The 23,484-nt window shown below is 38.7% G+C and overlaps 2 protein-coding genes across 6 annotated transcripts in view; both read right to left on the minus strand.

Moving 5' to 3' along the window:
• Positions 1-9,087, minus strand: part of LOC145488428 (uncharacterized) — a 14,237-nt gene extending 5,150 nt beyond the window's left edge. For 2 of the 5 annotated variants that reach the window (XM_081467297.1, XM_081467296.1), the window contains exons 1-6: positions 8,908-9,087; positions 5,492-5,536; positions 3,777-4,064; positions 3,223-3,339; positions 680-967; positions 126-242 (exon numbers count right to left, since the gene is read on the minus strand). In XM_081467297.1, coding sequence (XP_081323423.1) covers positions 126-242; positions 680-967; positions 3,223-3,339; positions 3,777-4,064; positions 5,492-5,536; positions 8,908-9,016 — 964 coding nt within the window. In that variant the 5' untranslated portion in view covers positions 9,017-9,087. Of the gene's footprint in view, positions 1-125; positions 246-679; positions 968-2,645; positions 2,763-3,222; positions 3,340-3,776; positions 4,065-5,491; positions 5,537-8,907 lie in introns of all 5 variants that reach the window. The other 3 variants (XM_081467299.1, XM_081467298.1, XM_081467300.1) reach the window with 3 other exon arrangements.
• A 744-nt stretch (positions 9,088-9,831) lies between these two features.
• On the minus strand, positions 9,832-20,900 carry LOC145488429 (uncharacterized). The gene is made up of 11 exons (XM_081467301.1): positions 20,403-20,900; positions 17,318-17,362; positions 17,019-17,063; positions 16,127-16,762; positions 15,557-15,673; positions 15,113-15,229; positions 14,099-14,224; positions 13,008-13,413; positions 12,114-12,293; positions 11,247-11,569; positions 9,832-10,926 (listed from the first exon to the last, which is right to left on the minus strand). The coding sequence occupies exons 1-11, from the start codon at positions 20,506-20,508 to the stop codon at positions 10,787-10,789; spliced, it is 2,241 nt and encodes a 746-aa protein (XP_081323427.1). The 5' UTR covers positions 20,509-20,900; the 3' UTR covers positions 9,832-10,786.
• Between the last annotated feature and the right edge of the window lie 2,584 nt (positions 20,901-23,484).

Below are 23,484 nucleotides of genomic sequence, written 5' to 3' on the forward strand. Positions count from 1 at the left end.
TTTAATCATTCCCATTATATTAGACATTAGGAATTAATTATATATCAGGTTTTTTAAGCTGACGAATTTTTAAACCGTATTTACATAAAGACTAAATAAATAAATAAATAATGTAGGTGTGTTACCTTCGTCACAAGTGTCTCCTCCAAAACCTGTGGCACACTCGCATTTAAAAACGTTGTCTCCCAAGTTGGTGCACGTGCCTCCATTGAGGCAAGGATCACTATCACAAGGTTCAGGAGCTATTGGATCTACAAGGAAACAAAAAAGTAATTTATCAATTGTTTCTCTTGATGCTTGCCTGAGACTCTCATTCGGTAACTCTGTGTAGGATTAGGTGTTGCAGAAAAGACTCCTTGGTTTCATGTGATGTGTTGTGTGTTGTGGTTGTAAGCACCAGGCCTTGTAAGATTCTGTTATGCAGCTTGTTGTCTTTGTCGCCCTCCCTGTCTCCCTGTGCCCACGTTTAATTTGGGTAAAGGGGTGCCACTGAGGGATTGAAACCCTGCGCTTATTGAGGATTCACGAATCCGATGGCACAAGACCCAACAACAAAGTGTAGAATTCCTTTTGAAATCATCTTTTTCTTTACTAAATTTTTGCTTTCTCTTCAGCCAATCAGTTGTACTACCAAAACAAACGAACTTTGCCCGCGCATATTACTGATGAGTTACAGTACCTCCAATGCACTTGTATGTGACCTGCAGATATTTGAATGTTCCGACACATGGATCCCCAAATACCGAGTTACTTGCAAACAGGCTGCAGCTGGATTGGTCGTTGCAACTGCCCTGCACAACAGAAAGTGAACTCCCAGCATTACAGCTGGTGGTGAGAATGAATGAACTTGGACATGTTTGACCGTCATGTCTACCATAGGACGCTTCCACCACACTGATTGTCGTTCCACCTCCACAGCTGATGGTTTTACGTTGGTGCTCGCAAATGGTGACAGACATAGCATTCTCTAAATCGAAACAATACATTAATAAATGTTACTAATATCATCAATGATTTTTGAAAATTTATTGTCGAATTATTGGGTAGGTCTTTCGCGATATTCACAACAATAAAGACGAAGTAAATGCTATTAGTCGAAGCTGGATCTAAAAGTTAGTATAGGGCAAGAGCATACTCTTTATGCCTTTCAAGACTATGAAAATGAAACCACATGTGACATCTCAATCTCTGATGAGTATTTATTATGCACTTGAATACTCCTATCTAACTTATGGTTGCGTACTGTGGGGTAGTAATTACGAAGCTCCATTATCTCAATTAGTGAGACTACTAAACAAAGTTGCTAGAATTATCAACAATATGCCACTTCGGGGTCACGTTAGCCCCCATTATGTAAACCTTGGTTTCATTAAGCTTCCTGACGTTGTTACATTATGTACCGGCCAACTATTTTATGATCAATCACCTAATTAATGAAAGGTCTCATCCTGTCTCTAATATCTGAGCAACATAATTACGCTACTCAGATTGTGTTCTTACAACACATGAATTCAAAATCCTTTAGAGTAGATATAAGAACACTTTGCCCAGCTATAATTGGATGCTATTATTGAAATGACATTCCTTTATCTATTCGTAATAAGCCAACTAGGAAACTATTTTAAAAAGCACTTTACCAGTTTATTTTGCTCGGTATTAATAATTTTAACATTATATATTTATTTACTATGTGTTTTCTCTTTCCTCTCTTATACCAGTTTTCTTTTAACCTAACATAAATGTATGTAATTTTATATTAAAGGGCATATAATTATTTTACTATATTTCCCCTTTCCACTTCTTTTTGACTGCACTTGTTTTGTTAACAATATTGTATTCCTGTCGTCAAGTGGAAAAATAAAAAATGCAAATGCAAATACAAGCCTATGACACTTCCTTCTCTTGTATAGTTGTCCCGCTCAGAGGTGGCGACTAACTGCGAATAGTATTTGCAGTATACCACAGCTACCGAATCACATAGTAATCAGGCGTCCTGAACACATAGGGTTAATCATTTTCCTATATCTGCAACGGGTCAAAAGGCACCATTCCATAGTGCCAGCACTTACCCCTGTTACCGCAACATTAAGTGACTTTGTGTATTTCTTAATTTTTTGTGTATGAGATGCTAGTCCATCCCAAAGAGATGCCACCGTTTTCCCGCGCCCATTTATGCACTTGGATGGATTGAAACACTGAGAGAGAGTAACGCTTTTTGCATAAGAACACAACGCAGTGACCCAGGCCAAGGCTCGAAACCTTGCTTCCCTCATTTTCCTACAGTGAGATTTACACAGCTCGCGCGCCTGCCAAAGGCAAGCAACTACAACAACAAAAGTATAAAAGAACAAAACAACAACAGCAACAACCTTGACATGACATGCACAATCTATCACGTAAACATGTTCGGATCCATGAATTGGTGGATTAGACAGATGGCTTATCAGTTCATCAGCAACTTAGCTTCACTAAAATTTCAGAAGCATGAAGTGGTTAGCAGCATTTCTTCAGCAGTTCCAACAATTTGCCTGTAACATTTATACAACTCAGTGGATTGCAAGAGGTACTGTGAGAGTAAAGTGGAGTCTACTGGCCACAGCGTCAATCAGTGCATTATCGAAACAAACAGAAAATACGTTTTTTGCCTTGTTGGCAACGTGGTCCAGTGTAGCCCTTAGCACACTTGCATTCAAAGACATTAGATCCAAGGTTAATGCATGTTCCTCCATTGCGGCAAGGATAGCTTGAACATGGATCTAGCTCTTTGTGTTTGATAGCAAAACAACAAAAATGGAATTAGGTTTTTTCAAGATTCTAAACTTGCATCAGTCATTATTCTTTTAGCTAGGACCAAGGTAGTTTGCAAAAATATGAGAACAGTTTCTATCTATTTCTTTCCAAAAGAACCAACATCGATTCTCTTTCTAGTGTAAGTTGCAAAGTTTCTAAAGTGTGCCTCCGAAAAAAAAAAAAAAAAAAAGTCAGATGACATCAGGAAGCAGAGTCGGAAGCAGAGTCCCTGAGGCAATTTGAACGCCTACTCAAAGGAGATGTCTAAGGCACGGCATTAGTGGAAAGCAACTTTTTTATTTAATCATTCCCATTATATTAGACATTAGGGATTAATTATATATCAGGTTTTTTAAGCTGACGAATTTTTAAACCGTGTTTACATAAAGACTAAATAAATAAATAAATAAATAAATAATGTAGGTGTGTTACCTTCTTCACAAGTGTCTCCTCCAAAACCTGTGGCACACTCGCATTTAAAAGCGTTGTCTCCCAAGTTGGTGCACGTGCCTCCATTGAGGCAAGGATCACTATCACAAGGTTCAGGAGCTATTGGATTTACAAGGAAACAAAAAAGTAATTTATCAATTGTTTCTCTTGATGCTTGCCTGAGACTCTCATTCGGTAACTCTGTGTAGGATTAGGTGTTGCAGAAAAGACTCCTTGGTTTCATGTGATGTGTTGTGTGTTGTGGTTGTAAGCACCAGGCCTTGTAAGATTCTGTTATGCAGCTTGTTGTCTTTGTCGCCCTCCCTGTCTCCCTGTGCCCACGTTTAATTTGGGTAAAGGGGTGCCACTGAGGGATTGAAACCCTGTGCCTATTTAGGATTCACGAATCCGATGGCACAAGACCCAACAACAAAGTGTAGAATTCCTTTTGAAATCATCTTTTTCTTTACTAAATTTTTGCTTTCTCTTCAGCCAATCAGTTGTACTACCAAAACAAACGAACTTTGCCCGCGCATATTACCGATGAGTTACAGTACCTCCAATGCACTCGTATTTGACCTGCAGATATTTGAATGTTCCGACACATGGATCCCCAAATACCGAGTTACTTGCAAACAGGCTGCAGCTGGATTGGTCGTTGCAACTGCCCTGCACAACAGAAAGTGAACTCCCAGCATTACAGCTGGTGGTGAGAATGAATGAACTTGGACATGTTTGACCGTCATGTCTACCATAGGACGCTTCCACCACACTGATTGTCGTTCCACCTCCACAGCTGATGGTTTTACGTTGGTGCTCGCAAATGGTGACAGACATAGCATTCTCTAAATCGAAACAATACATTAATAAATGTTACTAATATCATCAATGATTTTTGAAAATTTATTGTCGAATTATTGGGTAGGTCTTTCGCGATATTCACAACAATAAAGACGAAGTAAATGCTATTAGTCGAAGCTGGATCTAAAAGTTAGTATAGGGCAAGAGCATACTCTTTATGCCTTTCAAGACTATGAAAATGAAACCACATGTGACATCTCAATCTCTGATGAGTATTTATTATGCACTTGAATACTCCTATCTAACTTATGGTTGCGTACTGTGGGGTAATAATTACGAAGCTCCATTATCTCAATTAGTGAGACTACTAAACAAAGTTGCTAGTTGCTATCAACAATATGCCACTTCGGGGTCACGTTAGCCCCCATTTTGTAAACCTTGGTCTCATTAAGCTTCCTGACACTGTTACATTATGTACCGGCCAACTATTTTATGATCAATCACCTAATTAATGAAAGGTCTCATCCTGTCTCTAATATCTGAGCAACATAATTACGCTACTCAGATTGTGTTCTTACAACACATGAATTCAAAATCCTTTAGAGTAGATATAAGAACACTTTGCCCAGCTATAATTGGATGCTATTATTGAAATGACATTCCTTTATCTATTCGTAATAAGCCAACTAGGAAACTATTTTAAAAAGCACTTTGCCAGTTTATTTTGCTCGGTATTAATAATTTTAACATTATATATTTATTTACTATGTGTTTTCTCTTTCCTCTCTTATACCAGTTTTCTTTTATCCTAACATAAATGTATGTAATTTTATATTAAAGGGCATATAATTATTTTACTATATTTCCCCTTTCCACTTCTTTTTGACTGCACTTGTTTTGTTAACAATATTGTATTCCTGTCGTCAAGTGGAAAAATAAAAAATGCAAATGCAAATACAAGCCTATGACACTTCCTTCTCTTGTATAGTTGTCTCGCTCAGAGGTGGCGACTAACTGCGAATGGTATTTGCAGTATACAACAGCTACCGAATCACATAGTAATCACGCGTCCTGATCACACACGGTTAATCATTTTCCTATATCTGCAACGGGTCAAAAGGCACCATTTCATACTGCCAGTACTTACCCGTGTTACCGCAACATTAAGTGACTTTGTGTATTTCTTAATTTTTTGTGTATGAGGTGCTAGTCCATCCCAAAGAGATGCCACCGTTTTCCCGCGCCCATTTATGCACTTGGATGGATTGAAACACTGAGAGAGTAACGTTTTTTGCATAAGAACACTGCTTCCCTCATTTTCCTACAGTGATTTAGCAGCAATGGCTCCATTTCAGGCCCCAATTAATGCCTAGCCGTTTGCAAGTTGTTCACTGACAGGCGTCACAGTAAATAATGCATGCTCGGTTGTGTCGATAGCGAACAGTACAGGATCGACTGTTGGTTTACTTACCGTCCTCACGTTTTACCATCAAGGCATCTTCTTGGTTTGTGTCACCTATATAAATACATAATAAACAAAGAGAAAAATCAGCTTCATTGAGTTCGCACTGATGATCAAGACCTCTGATTAGCGAGGCTCAAAACATCTGTTCTTCTTACGTACTGCGGGTCACTGCAAGGTACTTATATTATTAGACTAATTCAAGTTATGTCTATTGTATACTTCGCGCGTTCTCATTATGGTGCAACGAGGACAAACTGAACTATCTTGAAATTCTTTAACGTTCTATATTATATTGATATTCGCCAAATTAATTTCCTCTACATATGTAGTACTGTAAAAAAAAAAAAAAAAAAAATCGCAAACAGACCGAAAAAAGGAGCGAGGCAAAAGTTAGTGTGAATGAGCACAATAGAACTTGGCCTTGGTTAGACGAATCAAACCTAAGAATTTGTTCTTGGAAATTGAAGAAAAATCACGATATCCCCCAGCGATGACATTCATTGGCTTACATACGAATACTTTTCCACCCCGCGCAACCAAAATGCAATATATAACTATTTTTAACTTGTCTAGAAGGCCACTAGTTGTCCTGTCCCCGAATTAAACTGCCTTTCCCTTTTTAAATAAATTTATTATTATTATTATTATTATTAAACCGCCTAAAAAGAAAAAAAAAAAAAAAAAAAAAAAAACACTGCTATAGCTGCTGTGTTCTTTTTTGTCTCAACATTTTTGTGTCTCTGCATCCCTCAATAGAAAGACTAACATGAGCGCCTCAAATGGAAGGGAATGTAATTGTGCACGTTCAAATGAGAAATTCCAGAGTTTCGCGAAAGTCTCTCCAGAGTATAGCCAAATTCAGATATCTCTAGCATTTGATTTTTTCTGTTTTGATTAAATCCAGCCATTGCTGGGTTAATTTCAGTCACCGTAATGGCCTAGCTTTTCCTCTTCTCGAGACAAAGTTGTCTATTCCTAAATGAACTTTTCTCCAGGCCTTGATCGCGAAACCGTTTCAGTGAGGTCACTGGTCTGAGACGAACGTAAGAGGTCTGGTACACTGCATAAGAAAGAGACAAAAGCTCGGATTTGTTCTGAAAAGCCAAAATGGACCTGATAATGCAGGCTAACCACATGCAATATCGGTAAGATACGAATGATCGGAGAACCTGGCCTTTCGTTGTAACTTTTTAAATTTCTAATCGATCTTTGATTGCATAAAAGCAGTTGAAGTGTCCTCAAAATGGAAGCGGACGAGTTGCCATGGCAAGACGGTTTGTGGTTTTCTAAATGGAAATTTAAAAACCTGACCTTTTGAATGAATTGTTCCAAACAGGAAAAAATTCCTTTGATGACGCGTATCTTAGATTTTGCGATAGTCATAACAAACTGACCAGCCTTTATGTTTCTTTTGTTCGAGAAAACAACAAGAAAACCCACTGACGTATTTTTAAATGAAAGCCGACCTTGACAGCATCACTCTTGAATTCATTGCGTCAAGGGAATTTAACTGTGTTACGACTCACTAATTAAGTTAATTTTGAACATTAAACAATTTTGCTACGGGTAACTGAAAAAACACTAGAGAGCTTAAGCAAACCACGACGGTAACGGCTACGAGAACGCCCCAAACAGATGGCTCAATGAGTAGACAATGTCTGTGCACGTGCGTTATAAATCTTTGTACATTTCTTTGCCGCCTTCTGCACAACAACAACGTGAAATGACTAAGATCTGTGTATTTTAGAGAACGCGAACGACGGCGGCTAATTTTTCGTATTTTCATTTGGAATTGAATGCTGGCGTTACATATTTAGCTTGAGCAGGTTTTGAGACCCATGGGCGCACAAAACAGGTCTAGACAATTGCGAAAAATTGAAGGTAAAATATAAATTCCCTTTTTATCAGGCGTTGTCCTCGGGGCCGCTGTCGTCATTACTTAAGCTTTCTACTAAGACTAAGAACTAAGAACAAGCGGTAATTTTTCTCATGATATAATATTCCAGTTTGCCCATCTTAATTGCTTTTTAGCCAAATTAATCATTCACTTCTTTTGAGCTTGGAAATCCGGAATTTTGTATGATCAGAATCAAGATTTATTGTTTTATCTGGGTTTTGTTTTCGTAAGTAGAGTTATTCAATAGCTTTTACAATAATTTTACTTTTGAATTGATTCATTCACTACGTGAGTCTGAAAGGTTAACATCCACTAAGTATTTTAACCTTTTTTCTTTATAACAAAAGAGACCCAGTGGCTACGCAGAGCTATTCACCAAGTTTCTAAAAATTATAGGGAGATCAACAAAGAAATTAATTTTCTCATTTAAAACTAAAAAGGTGTTTTAACCTATATTCAGACTTCGCTGGAAACATTGATTCAAAATTTCTCTTGTTTCCAAAGGCGGAACAAAAATAATATATTCTTTACACATAAAGGAATGAATTAGTAGCCGATTGAATGTAAATACTTTCCGTGTTTAAACTGTGAAGTATTAGGATAGTAATTCCCTTTATTGATTCTTGCATTCTTTCCATGCGTGTTGGAGAACTTGATGATGATGTAAGGAGAATTTGCAACATGGTCCTCTACATTCTCGGGACATTGACATAATTTTTGTATATTGACCGACCACGCAAGGGCGTACTTTCACTGGAAACAGACAAACAAACGGAACACTTAACACTATTCGCCTTTCCTTGGAGTAGGTAACAAATCAATGCGTAACTTGCCACGAGGAAAACAAGACTTTATTTAATTTCTTTCAAATTTCTCACTGACACGGTGGGTAGTTCTCCCTAGAAAGCTTGGAATCTGTACCGATCGATCGAGGCCCCAAAACTCAGTTTGACTGACTATCACTAAAATAAAACACAGCGTGTGGACAACTTTTACATTAAGAATTCGATTTCGGACTAAAGTACTAAAGAGAATGGTGTATTGATACTAAACTGAAGAGATCAGCTTAATCCACCATTCCAAGCTTGGGTCTAGGTATCAACGTAATGATTTTCCTAAATTGTACAGTTCACAAGCCAGTCTGAGCAGAAGATTTCGGTTCAGGAAAGTCTTCTAAGTTTGGTGCTACTAGCAGTCAATATTTGTGACACTTAAGGAGGTTTGCCGACTTCGATAATTTGTTTTTAAAGCAACAGTCCAAACAGGAAAATATGAAAACCTCTGAACGGACTTTAATTCCTTGAACAAGTTTCAGTTGAGCAAATTGCACCAAGACGCAACGAATAATTGCAAGATTAACGCAACTTCCTCGTCTTTCAATTTTCTCTCAGTTTCTGATGAAGTTTTAATTGAAAGCTATACATGAAAGCTCATTTGAGTTCTGTCGTGTCCACTGATTCAGTCGGCGCTATTATGCTTGGCCAACTCGTTGGAAAATAATTATTAACATTCAAGCAGCTCGTACCTTTAATACCGAGGAAGTCATGTTCGTCGTATGCAGTGTCCTCCCATGCCTCTGCAGCAAGTGTAAAAAGTAGAAAAATGCCATAAAAACGTAGACCTTGCTTCTTCATGCTGCTGGCTGTACAGCAATAAACGGCTACTAGAGTTGCTCGTAACCGCACACCTTAGCAGCAATGAAATTTTCCGCATTAGTTTATCACACTATATGGAATAATAAATTATACGCTTTTATTGGTACGTTGAAAAGGGAACGCGGAAAAAATTTCTGATCGAAAGTTCTCTTTTGTTTCTCCATAATGACCGCACTAGGCGAAGCTTACAAAACAAGGCAATTAAAAAAAAACCGGAAAATAAGTCAGGCGTTGCAGTACTGAATCCTTTGCTGAGCAAAAGATCTGAAATGTAGAGTATTGGAATTAGCAGTTCCATAGCGCTTTTGCGGTTTGACATCAATTTTGATGCTTAGATTGCTTTTCTAAGCCACCAAGTCTTCATTTCGACAAACATAATTAATTTCTCGCTTGCTGAACATGATTACTATAATTCCCGACCTGGTCTTCTGCAATTGCGTCTCTATATCCTGTATCTTTTCGAGAAGTTCTTTTGGTTAACAGCCATCATGTTATAGTTTGTAAGACGACGCTTTTGCTGCCCTAAGGAGAAGCTTGCCCTGGCCTTGACTACGAATTAGTTGCGGTGACCTTTCTGAGACGGACAGATTGACCGTGGCGAAATAAAAAGGCCTGGAAACTAGGCAAGGGACAAACCGGATGTAATATGCTCGGATGCTTGGAAAACATTCAGTCGCAGTACGAGATAGTACCAAGATCTTAGGAAATCTCCCAAAGTTACAAGTTTCTCACTCTAGAAGGAGAGTTACCTAATATGAAATCAGCTAGACTGCAAGCAGTCTCTCTTTCATTCGTAAATCCTTGAGGAGGAACGCAGAGAAGAACGAAAAACAAGTGAGTGGTCGTGACCGTGTCACGCTCGTAGTCACGTTAGCACGCTCACTTGTATTACGTTCTTCTTCACGGATTTTCGAGCTGAAGAGAGAGTGGTCGCCGTCTAGTTTAAAACGCCCGCGTGTAACGTTCCCAAGGCAGTGCCTATAAAAGATTAACTTGACTTCATTTACTCCTCTTCGCAACAAGGAGGACAGCCCGTAAGTCATCATGGGGCGCCCACTGTTGTTCACCAGCTCAATCGGCTCTACGCCCTCTTCGTTGCAAAAATAGTTAGAGATAATTACAACGTAACTATTAATTGAAAAAGTGGAATTTAATTCCACGAAAGACAAAGGCTTACATGTTTTACATCTTCTAAGATAACACTATGAAATATACGCACGATCGCCCTAAAGCAATTATCTCCGAGAGTCATCTAACTAAACTTCAAGGGACGACAATACTGTAGAAGCTTTTGCGAGCGACCACCACAGAATATCAAAAAATGGTCTTAATTAGAGAGGGTCGTTTCCAGAGCCTTTAGCTTAAAGCTTCTACATTAATCTCAGGGTAACACTCTATCTCAAACAAGGATTCGAGATATTTGTCACTGAACGTTATTTAGCGATGTTATACTGCGGTACATTAGATATTTAATACTTTAAAGCGTTGACTTAAAAAGAATCGAAGTCTTTAAGTGGTGGCTTAATTGCGTGGGTTTAAAAACAAAAGAAGAGAACAGTTAGTATTCCCCAAGTGTGGGTACCGGTCCACAGGGGTGGTCGATTAAGAAATCTTCAAATTATAGTGCCATACAGTGCCAGTGAGGAACAATTCAAACAGGATTTCACTATGTTCACGCTGAATGGAATATGAGTTAAAATGACAGGTCTGCACCAAACCAACAAAACAAACAAGTTGCTTATGACATCATCAGTTCTGCAGGTCTTCAAAAAGCGGTATGTACTTGCGTGCGGATATCTCCTTTTTCTTCTGCCAAGCCATGTAACCCATTCCCACCGCGCAGGCGCCAATGACCACTGCCAGCGCAGCAACGACAGAAAGGTTGGTACCTGAAAATTGTAAGAATGCGCAGAACATTAGCGTGAACATCTTTAAGATTCACTGTCACAATGGTTTAACATGTTTTTCCGCTCTTATCATTGGTTACAAGGTTTTATTTGTTCACTGGTTGATATCATCTGGTCGCTTGTCGTGACTGCCAAGGTAAAGTTCATTTGGGTTTGGTCCCCCACCAGTTGATAGCAAATGGTTCATCAACAACTACTAAGTTAACCGTTTGAGTCGTCATACCAAAATAAAACCAGTATTCATTTGAGAACCACTTTATAGCAGAATTAACAAAACATAACTTCATCGTTTTATTACGTACCTTTGTTGGCCACGCGCGTGCTCTGATCAACTTCATTCGCTTCCGCCTCCCTCTTCTCGCGGTTCAGTGTGAAAGGACCCTGGGCAAGAGCATAGGTATCATCCACACTTTCAGGAAGCGGCTTCGCGCTTCGTCGCCTTCGCGTCACGCAGCCTTGCGCGCATCTAGAGTTAGGATCGGAGGCATTGCAGATCTTGACCTTGCAGTGGAAAAACACATAAGGGTGCTTGTTGACATATTGGAAGGCTTCCAGGCTAAACCGCTGACATTGGTCGCTGGGGCTGGGATGGAACCTAAGTGTGTCGTCTTCGTCCACAGAGCATCTGTCGTAAGAAAATATCATCATGACGGGTATTTAACATTTGACCTCCAAGACTGATTAGAAAAAGTATTTAATTAGTATTTCAAAAAGTGCCTAACTTTTTATGGCAAACTGTTACAAAGCTAATAGCGCCATGTCAAGCCACTTAGCACAATAACTGTTACTTAAATTGACATAGCTAGCATTCAACGTTCGCCTGAAAACTATCCCAGGTCAGAGAAATTGGAGGCTTTCGCTGGAATGAGCAACACTAACATATGTCCAAACCAACAAGATGTGAGTGCGTCAAAAATTATCCTACCTAATGAGATTATCCATGAGATAAAATATTTGCACCAATAGGTTACTCGAGTGTGTATATGAACCAATTCCCGCCTGTTGGAAGAACTGTGTGCAAAACTTTATTCTGGCTTGAACTAAGGTACTTGGACCTGGCACCACACTCGTACCAAAGAAAGATTTTTTAAATACCTCTCTCCCAGCGAAGTCGATGAGAATGTCCGCTAAGAACAGAGAAAGAGACACCTATCTAGGGAGAGACTTACCCGTCGCTTATGACGTCATATCTGGGTTGTGAATCCCTGTCTTGGAAAGGAGTGGCATAGCAGTCCAAGGCCAGAATTGTCAACCGGTCGTCCTCAGTATCGACGCACGTCTCAAGGAATATTCGCTCTCGGATGTAAAACTCAACGGGGAAATCATCTTGAGAGTAGGGCGAGGTGAAGCTGCGGACAAAACAAAAACACTCATCACACTTGGATTCTACTAATGTGCACTAAAGAAAGCAATTTTTGAGACTTTCATGCTTGGCTCTGGCTGACAAAACAAGCAAAAAAAATTTCATGCCGTGCAATAAATAGAATGATTGCTTTATGATCCAGCGTCTTAAAATAATTTTATATCTGGCCCAAACATTAACATTTGCATGCATGTTAACCTAGTGCAACCTGACGTAAGACCAGTCAATTACTTGGATCACAATAGGCATGATAGTCTGACCGCACTTGAGTTGAGTATTTCTGTAAATACAGGTGACTTCACATCACGTAACACATCTACTCAGGCATGAGCAATATGGGTCGAAATATGGGTAGAAAAAGTTATACTTTTGTTAGGAACATTTGATAACTAAAAGGACTAAAAGCGCTAACATCACCTCAATGCGCCTGCACATGTTGTGTTTGCTTATTTAATGTTATGCACCAGTGAAAAACGGCCTTGACCCGTGTGACCAATAGAACACTCTAATAGAGTGCACATTCTCTAACTAATTTTCAATAGTTTTGTATGTGCTTTCACATACGTTTGAACAATAAATGCCTAGTCATGGTTGGAAACTAGACTTGATCAATGGTGGGCGTTAGAGGGATGTAAAGTGACGGTGGGGGGAGGGGAGAGAGAGGAGAAGTTATTCTAATTCACGTTAAGGTTTGACTTACCTGGGATTCCTGAACACGTCCAGTGTAATGGTGAACTCTCCATAACCTTTAGATGACAGAACAACCTTCTTGCTTATCGGCTTGATTCCTATTGAAGACGCCACGCCAAATTTAGAGTAGAAACAGTAGAACGGGATCGTAGCCTCGCGCACACGGGTCACAATTTGATTTTCCTCGAGTGGAATTTCTGACACCATGTTACTGTAAATAGCGTGATCGTTGTTGTGCTTGAGTAATGTACCACACTCGGTGGTCCTTGTTGTGAGAAAGAAGTGAGTTTCATTTTCAGTGGCCGTGCACTGTTCATCGATTAGCCTCAGGTGTTCACGGTCAAGACCCATGAGGAGCGACTTGGGCAGAGTAATGGTCATTTCATCCTGGCCGCAGTCAAGATCCACTCCCTCGGCTGTTGGGATTTTACAAAGGAACAAATTAATAAGGTATTTTTATTTTAGATGAAATTAACAATAATATAGATTAAAAATACACACTTATGCAATGTCTATCATATTCATCAGTGACCACTAAATCAGAATTTTTGCATATCCAGATAGGTGAGCTCACACTAAGTCAACGATTAATATCAACGCGGAATTAGTGCCTTCATCATTTAATTAACATCATAACAAAGGCTGGATTCGCTGTTGCGAATGTAAGTCCCATTTTAAGAAGAAAACGAGTAGTTGACTGTGCGCGTGTGCAAATTAAAGACAATGCACACGAACAGGTCCAAGAACGGCTTTTGAGAAAAGCTGAAGCTTATTAATTTAAAACGTTTACAGAACTGTGCTGAAAGTCATTTGTATTTTATTGAGAATACTAATTCAGACCTTTGAACGATTGCATGTCATCTTCGTATCACCTAAACAACTGTTCAGCTATCGGCCCATTCCCAGCCTTTCCCATCCCCGCTTCGGTAGCTTAAGGCTTAAAGTCAGATGTGAGACATGTGCCACAAGGATTTAGAACGCGACCGACTCCAAATTTCTTCGATGAACAAGTCAGTTCTCAGTATTTTCACTAACAGTGATGCATTGCAACCAATAAGGAGGTTTTTTATAATGAACCTGTAATATATCAGCGCTACTTACCAATACAGTGGAGTCCGTCTGGTGCGACGCTAAACTCTGGATCAGAGCATGCGCAGAAGTGGCTTCCGATAGTATTGACACAAATATCTTGACAATCGCCATTGTTGTCGTTACATTCGTCGACATCTGCACAATAAAAGCGATTTCAACTAAAACAAAGTTTTGTCAGTTCTTTACGAAGGGATAATACCAAAATCCGCACGCTGACCGTGTGAAAATGAGAAGGTGTTGTATGGCAACCCAGCGATCTGTTGCTTGACAACCCAATAAGTATTTACCAAGAAGTTATTGAATCAACGCTAAGTTTTAAGTGTAAATGATACATTTACATGATGGTCTCTATTCAAGGTATTTCTCAAGTCATGGGTCTTAGTTTTCAAGGGTCCTTATTTTCGTGACTCCCTCCCATGCATGCCTCCAATTCTCATCTGACAAGACGCCATAATGGTTTTACCAGCGGAAGGCTCTATGGTATATGGCGTTGATGAGCTAAGAAAACATTTTTGTATAAAAAATGAAAGGAAACAAGAAAGAAAGAAAAAAGGAAAGAAGGAAAGAAAGAAAGAAAGAAAGAAAGAAAGAAAGAAAGGAAAGAGCTAAAAGGAAAAAGACATAAAAATCAGAAGAAAATTACTAGAAATGATTAACTCAATACGAAAAGAAAGAAAAAAAGGAAAGAAAACCAGAACCATTAACAAGCCAAAAGTCACTATGGCACTAATGGATCGCCATACAGGTGAGAAAACTAGTCTAGAAGTCAGGTCATACAGAATTCTGGATCTATGTGTCTGTCTCATTATTTACCGATAGGTGGATAAGGACGGCCCATCAGCAACCGAGTTTATGAGTTTCATAAGTTTATGCGAGCCAATCCCATTATTTAGATAGCTTAATTTTCCCAACAAACTTGGATGGCTGGAAGAAATGCAAGGGAGAAGTGGCTGGCGGCGCTGAGTTACTAGCCATAGCGTCAATTGGTATATAACTGTAACAAACAGAGAATAAACATCTTACCTTTTCGGCAGCGATCTCCAGTGTAGCCCGTAGCGCACTCGCATTCAAAGGTTGAATTTCCAAGATCAGTACATGTTCCTCCATTTTTGCAAGGGTTGTTTGCGCATGGATCGAGCTCTTGAGTGGGTTTAATAGCAAAACAACCAAGAAATAGTTACCAATCATCGAGACGTTAAACTAAGGATTGTCTGAATTGTTGTTAAGTTATTCTGAAACATTTCGCACTCTTTTAGGAACTAAGGGCCTTAACTTTTTCCAAATTAATTCAGCCAGAATCTATTTCTAGTTTATGGCTAAGTGTATTTTAAGGGAAAACGTATGATGACGTCAAGACGTGTAATCTTTTTGCAGTGTAGGGTGAAAAATATTAATGTTTTATTTTGTCTCTTTGAGGAAACACGTGAGATTATGTCATATTAAAGTCAACAGAAAGAGCCCTGTTACCTCCTTCACAAGTGTCTCCCTCGAAGCCTGGAGCACATTCGCATTCAAAAGTGTTGTATCCCTTGTTGGTGCATGTGCCTCCATTTTTGCAAGGTGTGCTTAAGCATGGATCAGGAACTATTGAGTTAAAAATAATGTTATAGGTCATTATTCAGTTTTCACGACGTCTGCTTCACATCGCGAAGTTTTAGACGCTTCGATTTTCAGCTTGGGTAGCAAAACCCCTTTGAAAAATGATTTGACTTCAGGACTGTCAGACGGTGGTTGTTCTAAAATTGCATTCTTAGACCGGGTAAGCGAACATAGTATAAGTCTAGCCGGGGGTTTACCAGTGTGCTGTCTAGCATTATTAAGCTAGAAAGGGTTTACTCAACCTTCAGAATGACACTGGTGCAAGTTATGTTAGTTATAATTAAAAGACACCTCAATTGGCCCAAGTAATTCATAAACTTTTCCCTTGTTTGTTCAAAATGATAATTTAAGAGTGCACGTCCTTGTTCGATACTTCCCATCGTTTTCGAGGTGATCTCAAAATAACCACATGCCTAGGACAAACTATTTGTTGGTTACCTTCTGCGTTCATCGCAGCCTTTATTTGGTCAACATTCAGAGCAAAGTCATAAACTTTCATTTGAGTGATTTTGCCTTTGAAGTATCTACCATCGCCGTCCTTGACTCCCATACGCACTTTATCATCGTTTGTTGAAATCTCGTAGCCTGTGCCAATGTTAAGGGAATTGTCTGGATTTCCATCAATGTAGAGGAAGTTGACTCCGGTGTTATGATCGTAGGTTGCAGCAACGTGGTACCATTGTCCCTCTGTAAGCTCCTCAAATGACGAAATAGCCGTCCTGAAAGCGTGGTTTGGAAATTCTGTGATCCGATTAAAGAACTTCCCAAAGTTAATCCATATATGAACTCCCCAGGGTCCAGATTCCCTGTAGTTGAACAGCGGTCCGTCTTGACCTCCTGGTTGAACCCAGCACATCAGGGTAATAGATTGACGGGTGTCCAGGCCTCCGTCGTTCGGGAACTCGATGTAACTGTCGCTGGTGCCAGGGAACTCGTAGGCTCCGTTTGGCTCGTTGTGTGGTCCGGATGCAAGCGTCACCGATCCATGGATTACCCCACTTGGCTGCTTGAGGTCTTTTTCTCGAGCGCCATATTCAAGGTTAAGGGGATAGTGTGCGATGGGCACAGCTAAAGCTGAAAACATATGAGTAAACGAATTTATGAATGAGTGAACGAATGCTGTAGTGAATAATTGAATGAATGAATAAACGAATGAATGAATAGGCGACAAAAGAAGTTAATAATAAATGAATCATTAAATAATTAATAAATGAATGAATAATTGAATGAATGTGTAGATGAATGAATTAATGAATTGAATATAACGCTAATTTAGCGTTTCTCATATCGATAACGAATAACGTACATTATATTTCGTGGCTTTACTTACGTATTATACGTTTTGCTATCGAGGCATCTTGTTGGATTGCTTTATCTGCAAACAACAAAGTGGAAGATGAATAAACGAATTTATGGATGAGTGAATGAATGATGGTTTGAATGAATAATTGGATGCGTGGATAAACGAATGAATGAATAAACGAATAAATGAATGAAAGAATGAATGAATTATTAAATAAATAAATGAATGAATGAAGAAATGAATGAATAATTGTATAATTAATTGAATTTATGAATATATCGCAAATTTAGTTGTTCTCATATATAATATTTCATGACTTTACTTACGTTCTGCACGTTTTGCCATCGAGGCATCTTGTTCTCTTGCTACATCTGGAAACAACAAAGAAGAAAATTCAGTCCCGAGCGCGTGTTCCTACACGTCTCCCAGCGGACAGTAACGTCAAGCGAGTGCTTAAAAACGTTATATATAAAGAAAAGCTGTTGCGCTTCATTGGCAGCCAACTGATTAGCTAACTTTGAGCTAGTCTCACGGTCGAGACGCTACCTTTTCGAATTAGCAATAGCAGTTAACCTTGAGATGATCATGATAGATACTTCCAATGCTAACCGAGTTCGAGGTCCTCTCTGGATGTCGCGGACCGAGTTTATTTTTCCTTTTGATTTATGCTACAGCAAAATACGGCTCGCTAAATTATCTGCATAAACTACAGAGGAGAAAATAAACACACGGCCTAGGGGGTTGTTACAACAAAGGAAAGACATTTTGGTACTGATAGGTGGCTCACTGAACTGCAGTTAAACGACAGGAAAAACAAAAATCCGTGTTGTAAAACAGGCGCTTTGTATAAACAATGCCATGTAACATTCTCCAGTAATCCAGGAGTAATCTACATGCCGAACTGATTGAAGTTACAGTTTGAAAGATTCATTTTTACATCTTCGAATACGTGGCAAAGAAAAATTGGAAAAATAGAAGCATGAAAAACTACAGTACAACGAAAATTAAAATCGTAGACGTTTGATTTGCTCAAAACGACTAATAGAAGCCAGCTTGAGTAGGCGCATGCTTTCCAATATCATAACCGGACTATAATAATCATAATAAGCCTGGTAATGCATGGTAATTATGAGATGTTTTGTACGTTGAATACTGAGGTGTTCAAGGACAAAAAAACAAAAAAGAGGAGTGAACTCTTGACTGCGGTTTTCTGTATTGTCACTTTGAAATCAGACCGCTTGTAAACAGGAAAACTCTTCCACGCAATCAGTGACGCATTTTGTTTCTTAGTTGTCATAACAAACTGACCAGTCATTGTTTCTTTTTTGTTCTTACAAACAGGAAAAAATGTGTCCATGATGCAAATTTTATTTTACATTTCAATGGACTCTGAGCTGATAGCATCACACTTGAATTAACTACGTCTGACGAGGGCTTTCATTATTTGAATGTCTTTTCTTTCAGTCTTGTTCTAAAGTAAACTGAAAAGAAATACGGAATTAATCTAACAATGAATCGGCAATCATGGAACTCCATGTTGCCACTTGGTAAGGTCAACTTACTTTCATGTTAACTCCCAGCCGTCCTTAGCGAAGGTCGTGTGCACTTACTTTAGCGGTGTTGGCGTGTAGTTATTCTAAGAGCACAGCTCCCAAATAGACCACTCCATCCATTGAGAAAATCAGTGATGAAATTAATCTTGAAAAGTACTACCAAGGGAACAGAACTTCGGAAAGACAATTTGTTCTAGACATTAAATCAAATCTCTTTTGAAATATATGAACACGATTTGAAATAATCTGGTTCAGGTGCAGTTTTTATCACGGGTTTGCTCCTCTAAAGTTAACGTTACAGTATTCAGTTTGTTTTAACAGTTATGAATATTTTTCCAAACAGATAGATAAGAAAATGAAGTAATCCATCACTTTAACTTCGAAGTATATCGAAGCGACAAGACAGCCCGGATTCCGTTTCCTCAGGCAAAATTCCTTTAGTGGCTTTCACTCAAACGTAACTTTTAAATTAGCTTGTTCATTGCGTGAGTTTAAAGACTGAAACAAAAGAAAGACAATGAACACCGTTATCATTGTTCGAATTTCGAAGGCTATAAATTACGAGGGCGTCAATAAAGTATTTTTTCCTGTTAGCAACAAATAGGTTGCCTTTTATTCTTTGTCAGACTCGCAGCACTGGAAATGTTAATACTAAATCCTTTGATTTTCGTCAGGCTTTTGTTTTCGAAGGCCAAGAAAAAATGAAATAATATTCTTTAATGACGCAGTGAATAATCGGTCAATTGAAAGTAATTTCTGTATGAGTGAAACCTGAGTGAACTGGCCCTATGCTCAAGATATCTGTACGGACTCTCAAACTATCCTTAAGATGCTTTTATTTTATGCTTTCTCACAAAATTTGGTGGAAAATAAAAGCGACATCCCGTCCACGGTCATCCGCTTTCTTTTTCTCGTCTGGCTGCCATGCCATAATCATGCCAGGTTCTTACATCAGAACAGGGCACTAATACTTTTGCTTTCATTTCACATGTAAACAAACACAGTCTAAAAAATGATAAAAACTTCTTCGACCCTATAGGGAATTTGTAAATACACTTGAATTTGTAAATTTCGCCATCTGAGAGAGGTTAGGTGGCAGGGGAGGAGGCGAAGGGGTTATTATGTTCCACTACTGTTGGAGAAGGGTGGAAAAGGGGTTACTGAGAACATCTGGGGAAAATGTCAAATGTCAAAAATGTGCAAATCACCGGTCATAACCTCCTCCCAGTACAAAATAAATTACGAACTCTCACCTAACGCCGTGCACCTTTCCTGTTGTAGCCGGAACAAATAAAACTTATTTCTAGAGAAACAGCAATTTTATTACTATCCTCTTTGATCACTGTTCATAGTAAGGTTTGAAGGCGGATTGAAAATGAAAGTAATTGCGCCATGTTAAAGGACTGCGCATTGGTTTTTGTACGCTCTGACCGTGGGAACATTGGAATTGTCAGTTGAGAAAAAACATCTCTGTAAACGAAGTCTAAAGTGTTTTCAATCACTGAGGTGGAATACATAACGAAAGTAGGCTGTTGTGCTAATTGGTAATAATTAAAAAGATGCGGTTTGATTCACCGTTCCCACATGCCTCGACTGAGTTAAGAATCAAGGCACGAAATATTTCATCTGTACAAATTACAGCCTCATATTACTTTTTGGGTGCTAAAAGGACTAGTTTTTTGGTCTTTTCCAATGCCTTGTTTCTCTTTTATTTCCTCGTGTTTTGATCATAATTTGTATTAAATCTTAGTTAAACTCTCTGGCGACCTCTACCCGTTTCCACCAGAGCGTCATGCACTGTTTCAGGTTACCAACTAGTTGGCAAGTTGTTCGCTAGACATATTGACAAAGTTCTTACCATGAAAAGTGAGGGAGTCTGGAACATACGCAGTGTACTTCGATGCCTTTGCACCAAGTGCAAAAAGGAGACAGATGGCATAAAAAAGTAAAGTTTGCTTCTCCATGTTGCTGGTGTTACAGCAATGAAGGACTGATGGCTTTACAGCAACGAATGTTTGCTCTAGAGTTGTTTTGATTTTAACTGATTAACCTATGAATTTTTTCCGCATTGCTTTATCTTTATATGGAATCGAAACATTGTTTTAGGCACACGTTGCCAATGGTAAAGCGGAAAAAAGGTCAGCTTAATGCCTTCTATTGTATTTTTACAACTACCCCTCTCGAACAGCTTTTCAAACTAACCCTAACTATCAACTCAAATGCCTTCTCACCTACAGTCTTTGTCTAGCTCAGATATTTATGTGAAAAATAAAACATTTTGTATGCAAAGCGTAGCAAAGAGTTACTATTACCGTGAAAAATGGTATGTAGCTGAAGTCTACCAGAATAAAACATCGTTGACTAACCCACCCTTCCACGGGCCTGTGCTTGTCTCTATGGTTGTGCTTGTGCTGTTTATGATAATGTAACAAAGTGACAAAATGGCTTCCCAATTTGATGATCTATACTTTTAATCTTTTAACACTGAACTCAGTAGCTCGGAGGTCAGTGTCTATAGCAAAAATAAACAGGAGTATTATTTCTGTTAGTAGGTTTTGCTTGAAGAAAATCAAAGCTGAAGTTATGGTCGAACTCTACGTGACAAAATAATGGACTTGGTCAAAGGTTATGAAACCAGGGAAATTGCCATTTGAATTTAAAATTCCTGATTTATTGTAGTGGGAGTTAGTTTCTTTGATTTCAAAAGGTCAAAACCTGAAAAAAAAAAAACATTGTTGATGTCCTCATTGGACTAGAGGGTTTCCTCTTTATTATTAGATGATTTTTTATTAATTACTGAGTTTGATACTTTCAAATACGTGTGAGTTTAGGGAGGAGTATAATGGATTTTGTCGCTCCTTTTATGATTTTGTTCAGTCAGTAGTTTGTTTTCGTTTAGGCTTGATTAACTGTGCGACGCTCGTGGAAATTAAAAAATCGCTCAGCTCACGTGTAGAGCGATTCGAAGAAAAGTCACGAAAGTTAATTTTATCTTGATATGACTGATAAAGCCAGAGTATGACTAAAGAACGAGTTCAAAATATAACAAATACTAAGTTGAACATGTTTTTAGGGACAAGCAAGGGTCGGGGTGTTGCGTAGATCTTATGTGACTTACAGAATGTGGTCACCTCTAAGATCAAAGTTTGCTGATGATTTGATTTGCCTGGCCGGTGTTGTCATGGGATGCGGTTTGTGTAAGGAGTGCACAATTTGAGTCTTTAGGGAGGGGTGGGTGAATTTGCAAACAAAATCTTGTTATCATACTTGCTCTACAAAACGTTCATGCACACGACCATTGAGGGAAAAAAAGTTCACGCACGCTCAGTGAGCCGCAAAAAGCTTGTTACACGGAGGAAAAATATCTTGCATACAGACGTCAAAGAAAAGAATGTCCTTCTTTATAAAAAAGTTTGAAAAAAAAATCGTGCCCGTACCAAATCACTCACCTCCCATTAAATTTAAGTGGTCCACCCCTGAAGAAAACTCTCGAATTTTTAATGGTACTTGTTTACTCAATGGAGTGTTAAAGTGGTCTTCATTTGATTGTCGAAAAGTAATTAGTTTTGCACTTACTACGCTACACGATTGGCTAAAAAACTCAGGCCACTTTGTCATCCAATCAGAAGTGAAACCAAAACCAATCGTGACTCGTTGCACACGTTTCCCGCACTCTATATACAGAATCAAACCATTGTTTTGTGCACACGTTCCCAATGGTAAAGCGGAAAAAATGTCGGCTTAATGCCTTCTATTGTATTTTTACAATTACCCCTCTGGAACAGCTTTTCAAACCTGACGTGATTATAATAAAATGAGGAAAAATAATTGGGGCAGAACATGAGGCGCCTCTAGAACTGGAAGAAACGGTTTCATATAACGTTTTCAGCGTTAACGTTTTGGAATCTCTTGTTGAGATTCAATCAGAAGAGTTTATTTTTACTGAATGTTCATTTTGACAAATAAACGAAGGCTTGGTTACATGCATGAGACATGCAGGGCATATATATACAGTGTATTTATGCAACGTTTGATTGCTTTCATTCGTATAACAATGTACGTACTTAGTGAAAAATTTTTGAAGCGTAAACATCGATTGTTAGTTTATGATGAGCGCTGACTGTCTAGTAACTAACTTTAGTTAGTTTTTCTTAAATTGCTCATGACAGTGGGTAGAGCATACATGCAAACAAGTGTCAGTAACCTGACTGCTTGGACTATGGGTATTCTGAAATATCGACACGAAAACTGACAGGCAACTGAGTTATACCAATGGCATGCTATTGATCAGCACTCGGAACAGTACTCGTAGACTTACTCTCTATAGCAGGACTTACGAGGCCACTGCACCTGGTAGGGATAGCTTTTTCACGCTGCAGGGATATAAAAGGGCAGAGAGTTCACGGTTTTGAAAAGGTCTTCAAAAATATCTCAAACAAACGTAATCAACGGTTGATTAATCCAAGTGTTTTTGAGAAGGGTTACCCATATGAAAAGCTTATTAAAATTTGATCAAGTATCAATTCAAATACCTTTTCACCTACAGTCTTCGTCCAGCTCAGCTATATATGTGAAAAAGAAAACACTTTGTATGCAAGGCGTAACAAAGATTTACTATTACTGTGAAATATGGTGTGTAGCTGAAGCCTACCAGGATAAAACAGCGTCGACTAACCCAGGAGTGAAAGTTCGACTATAACTTCAACGTCGATTTTCTTTAAGGAAAACCTAATAATAGAAATAATACTCCTGTTTTTGTTTTTTGTTTTTTGTTTTTTGATATATAACCTGAACTCCCAGCTACTGAGTTCAGTGTTGAAAGATTAAAAGTATAGATCGTTAAATTAGGAAACCATTTTTGTTCCTTTGTTTTGTTATCATAAACAGCACAAGCGCAACCATGGAGACCAGTACAGGCCCGTGGGAGAGTAGTCGTCTAC

The sequence above is a fragment of the Orbicella franksi genome, chromosome 5 (assembly GCF_964199315.1).
Source record: "Orbicella franksi chromosome 5, jaOrbFran1.1, whole genome shotgun sequence".
Classification (NCBI taxonomy): Eukaryota; Metazoa; Cnidaria; class Anthozoa; order Scleractinia; family Merulinidae; genus Orbicella; species Orbicella franksi.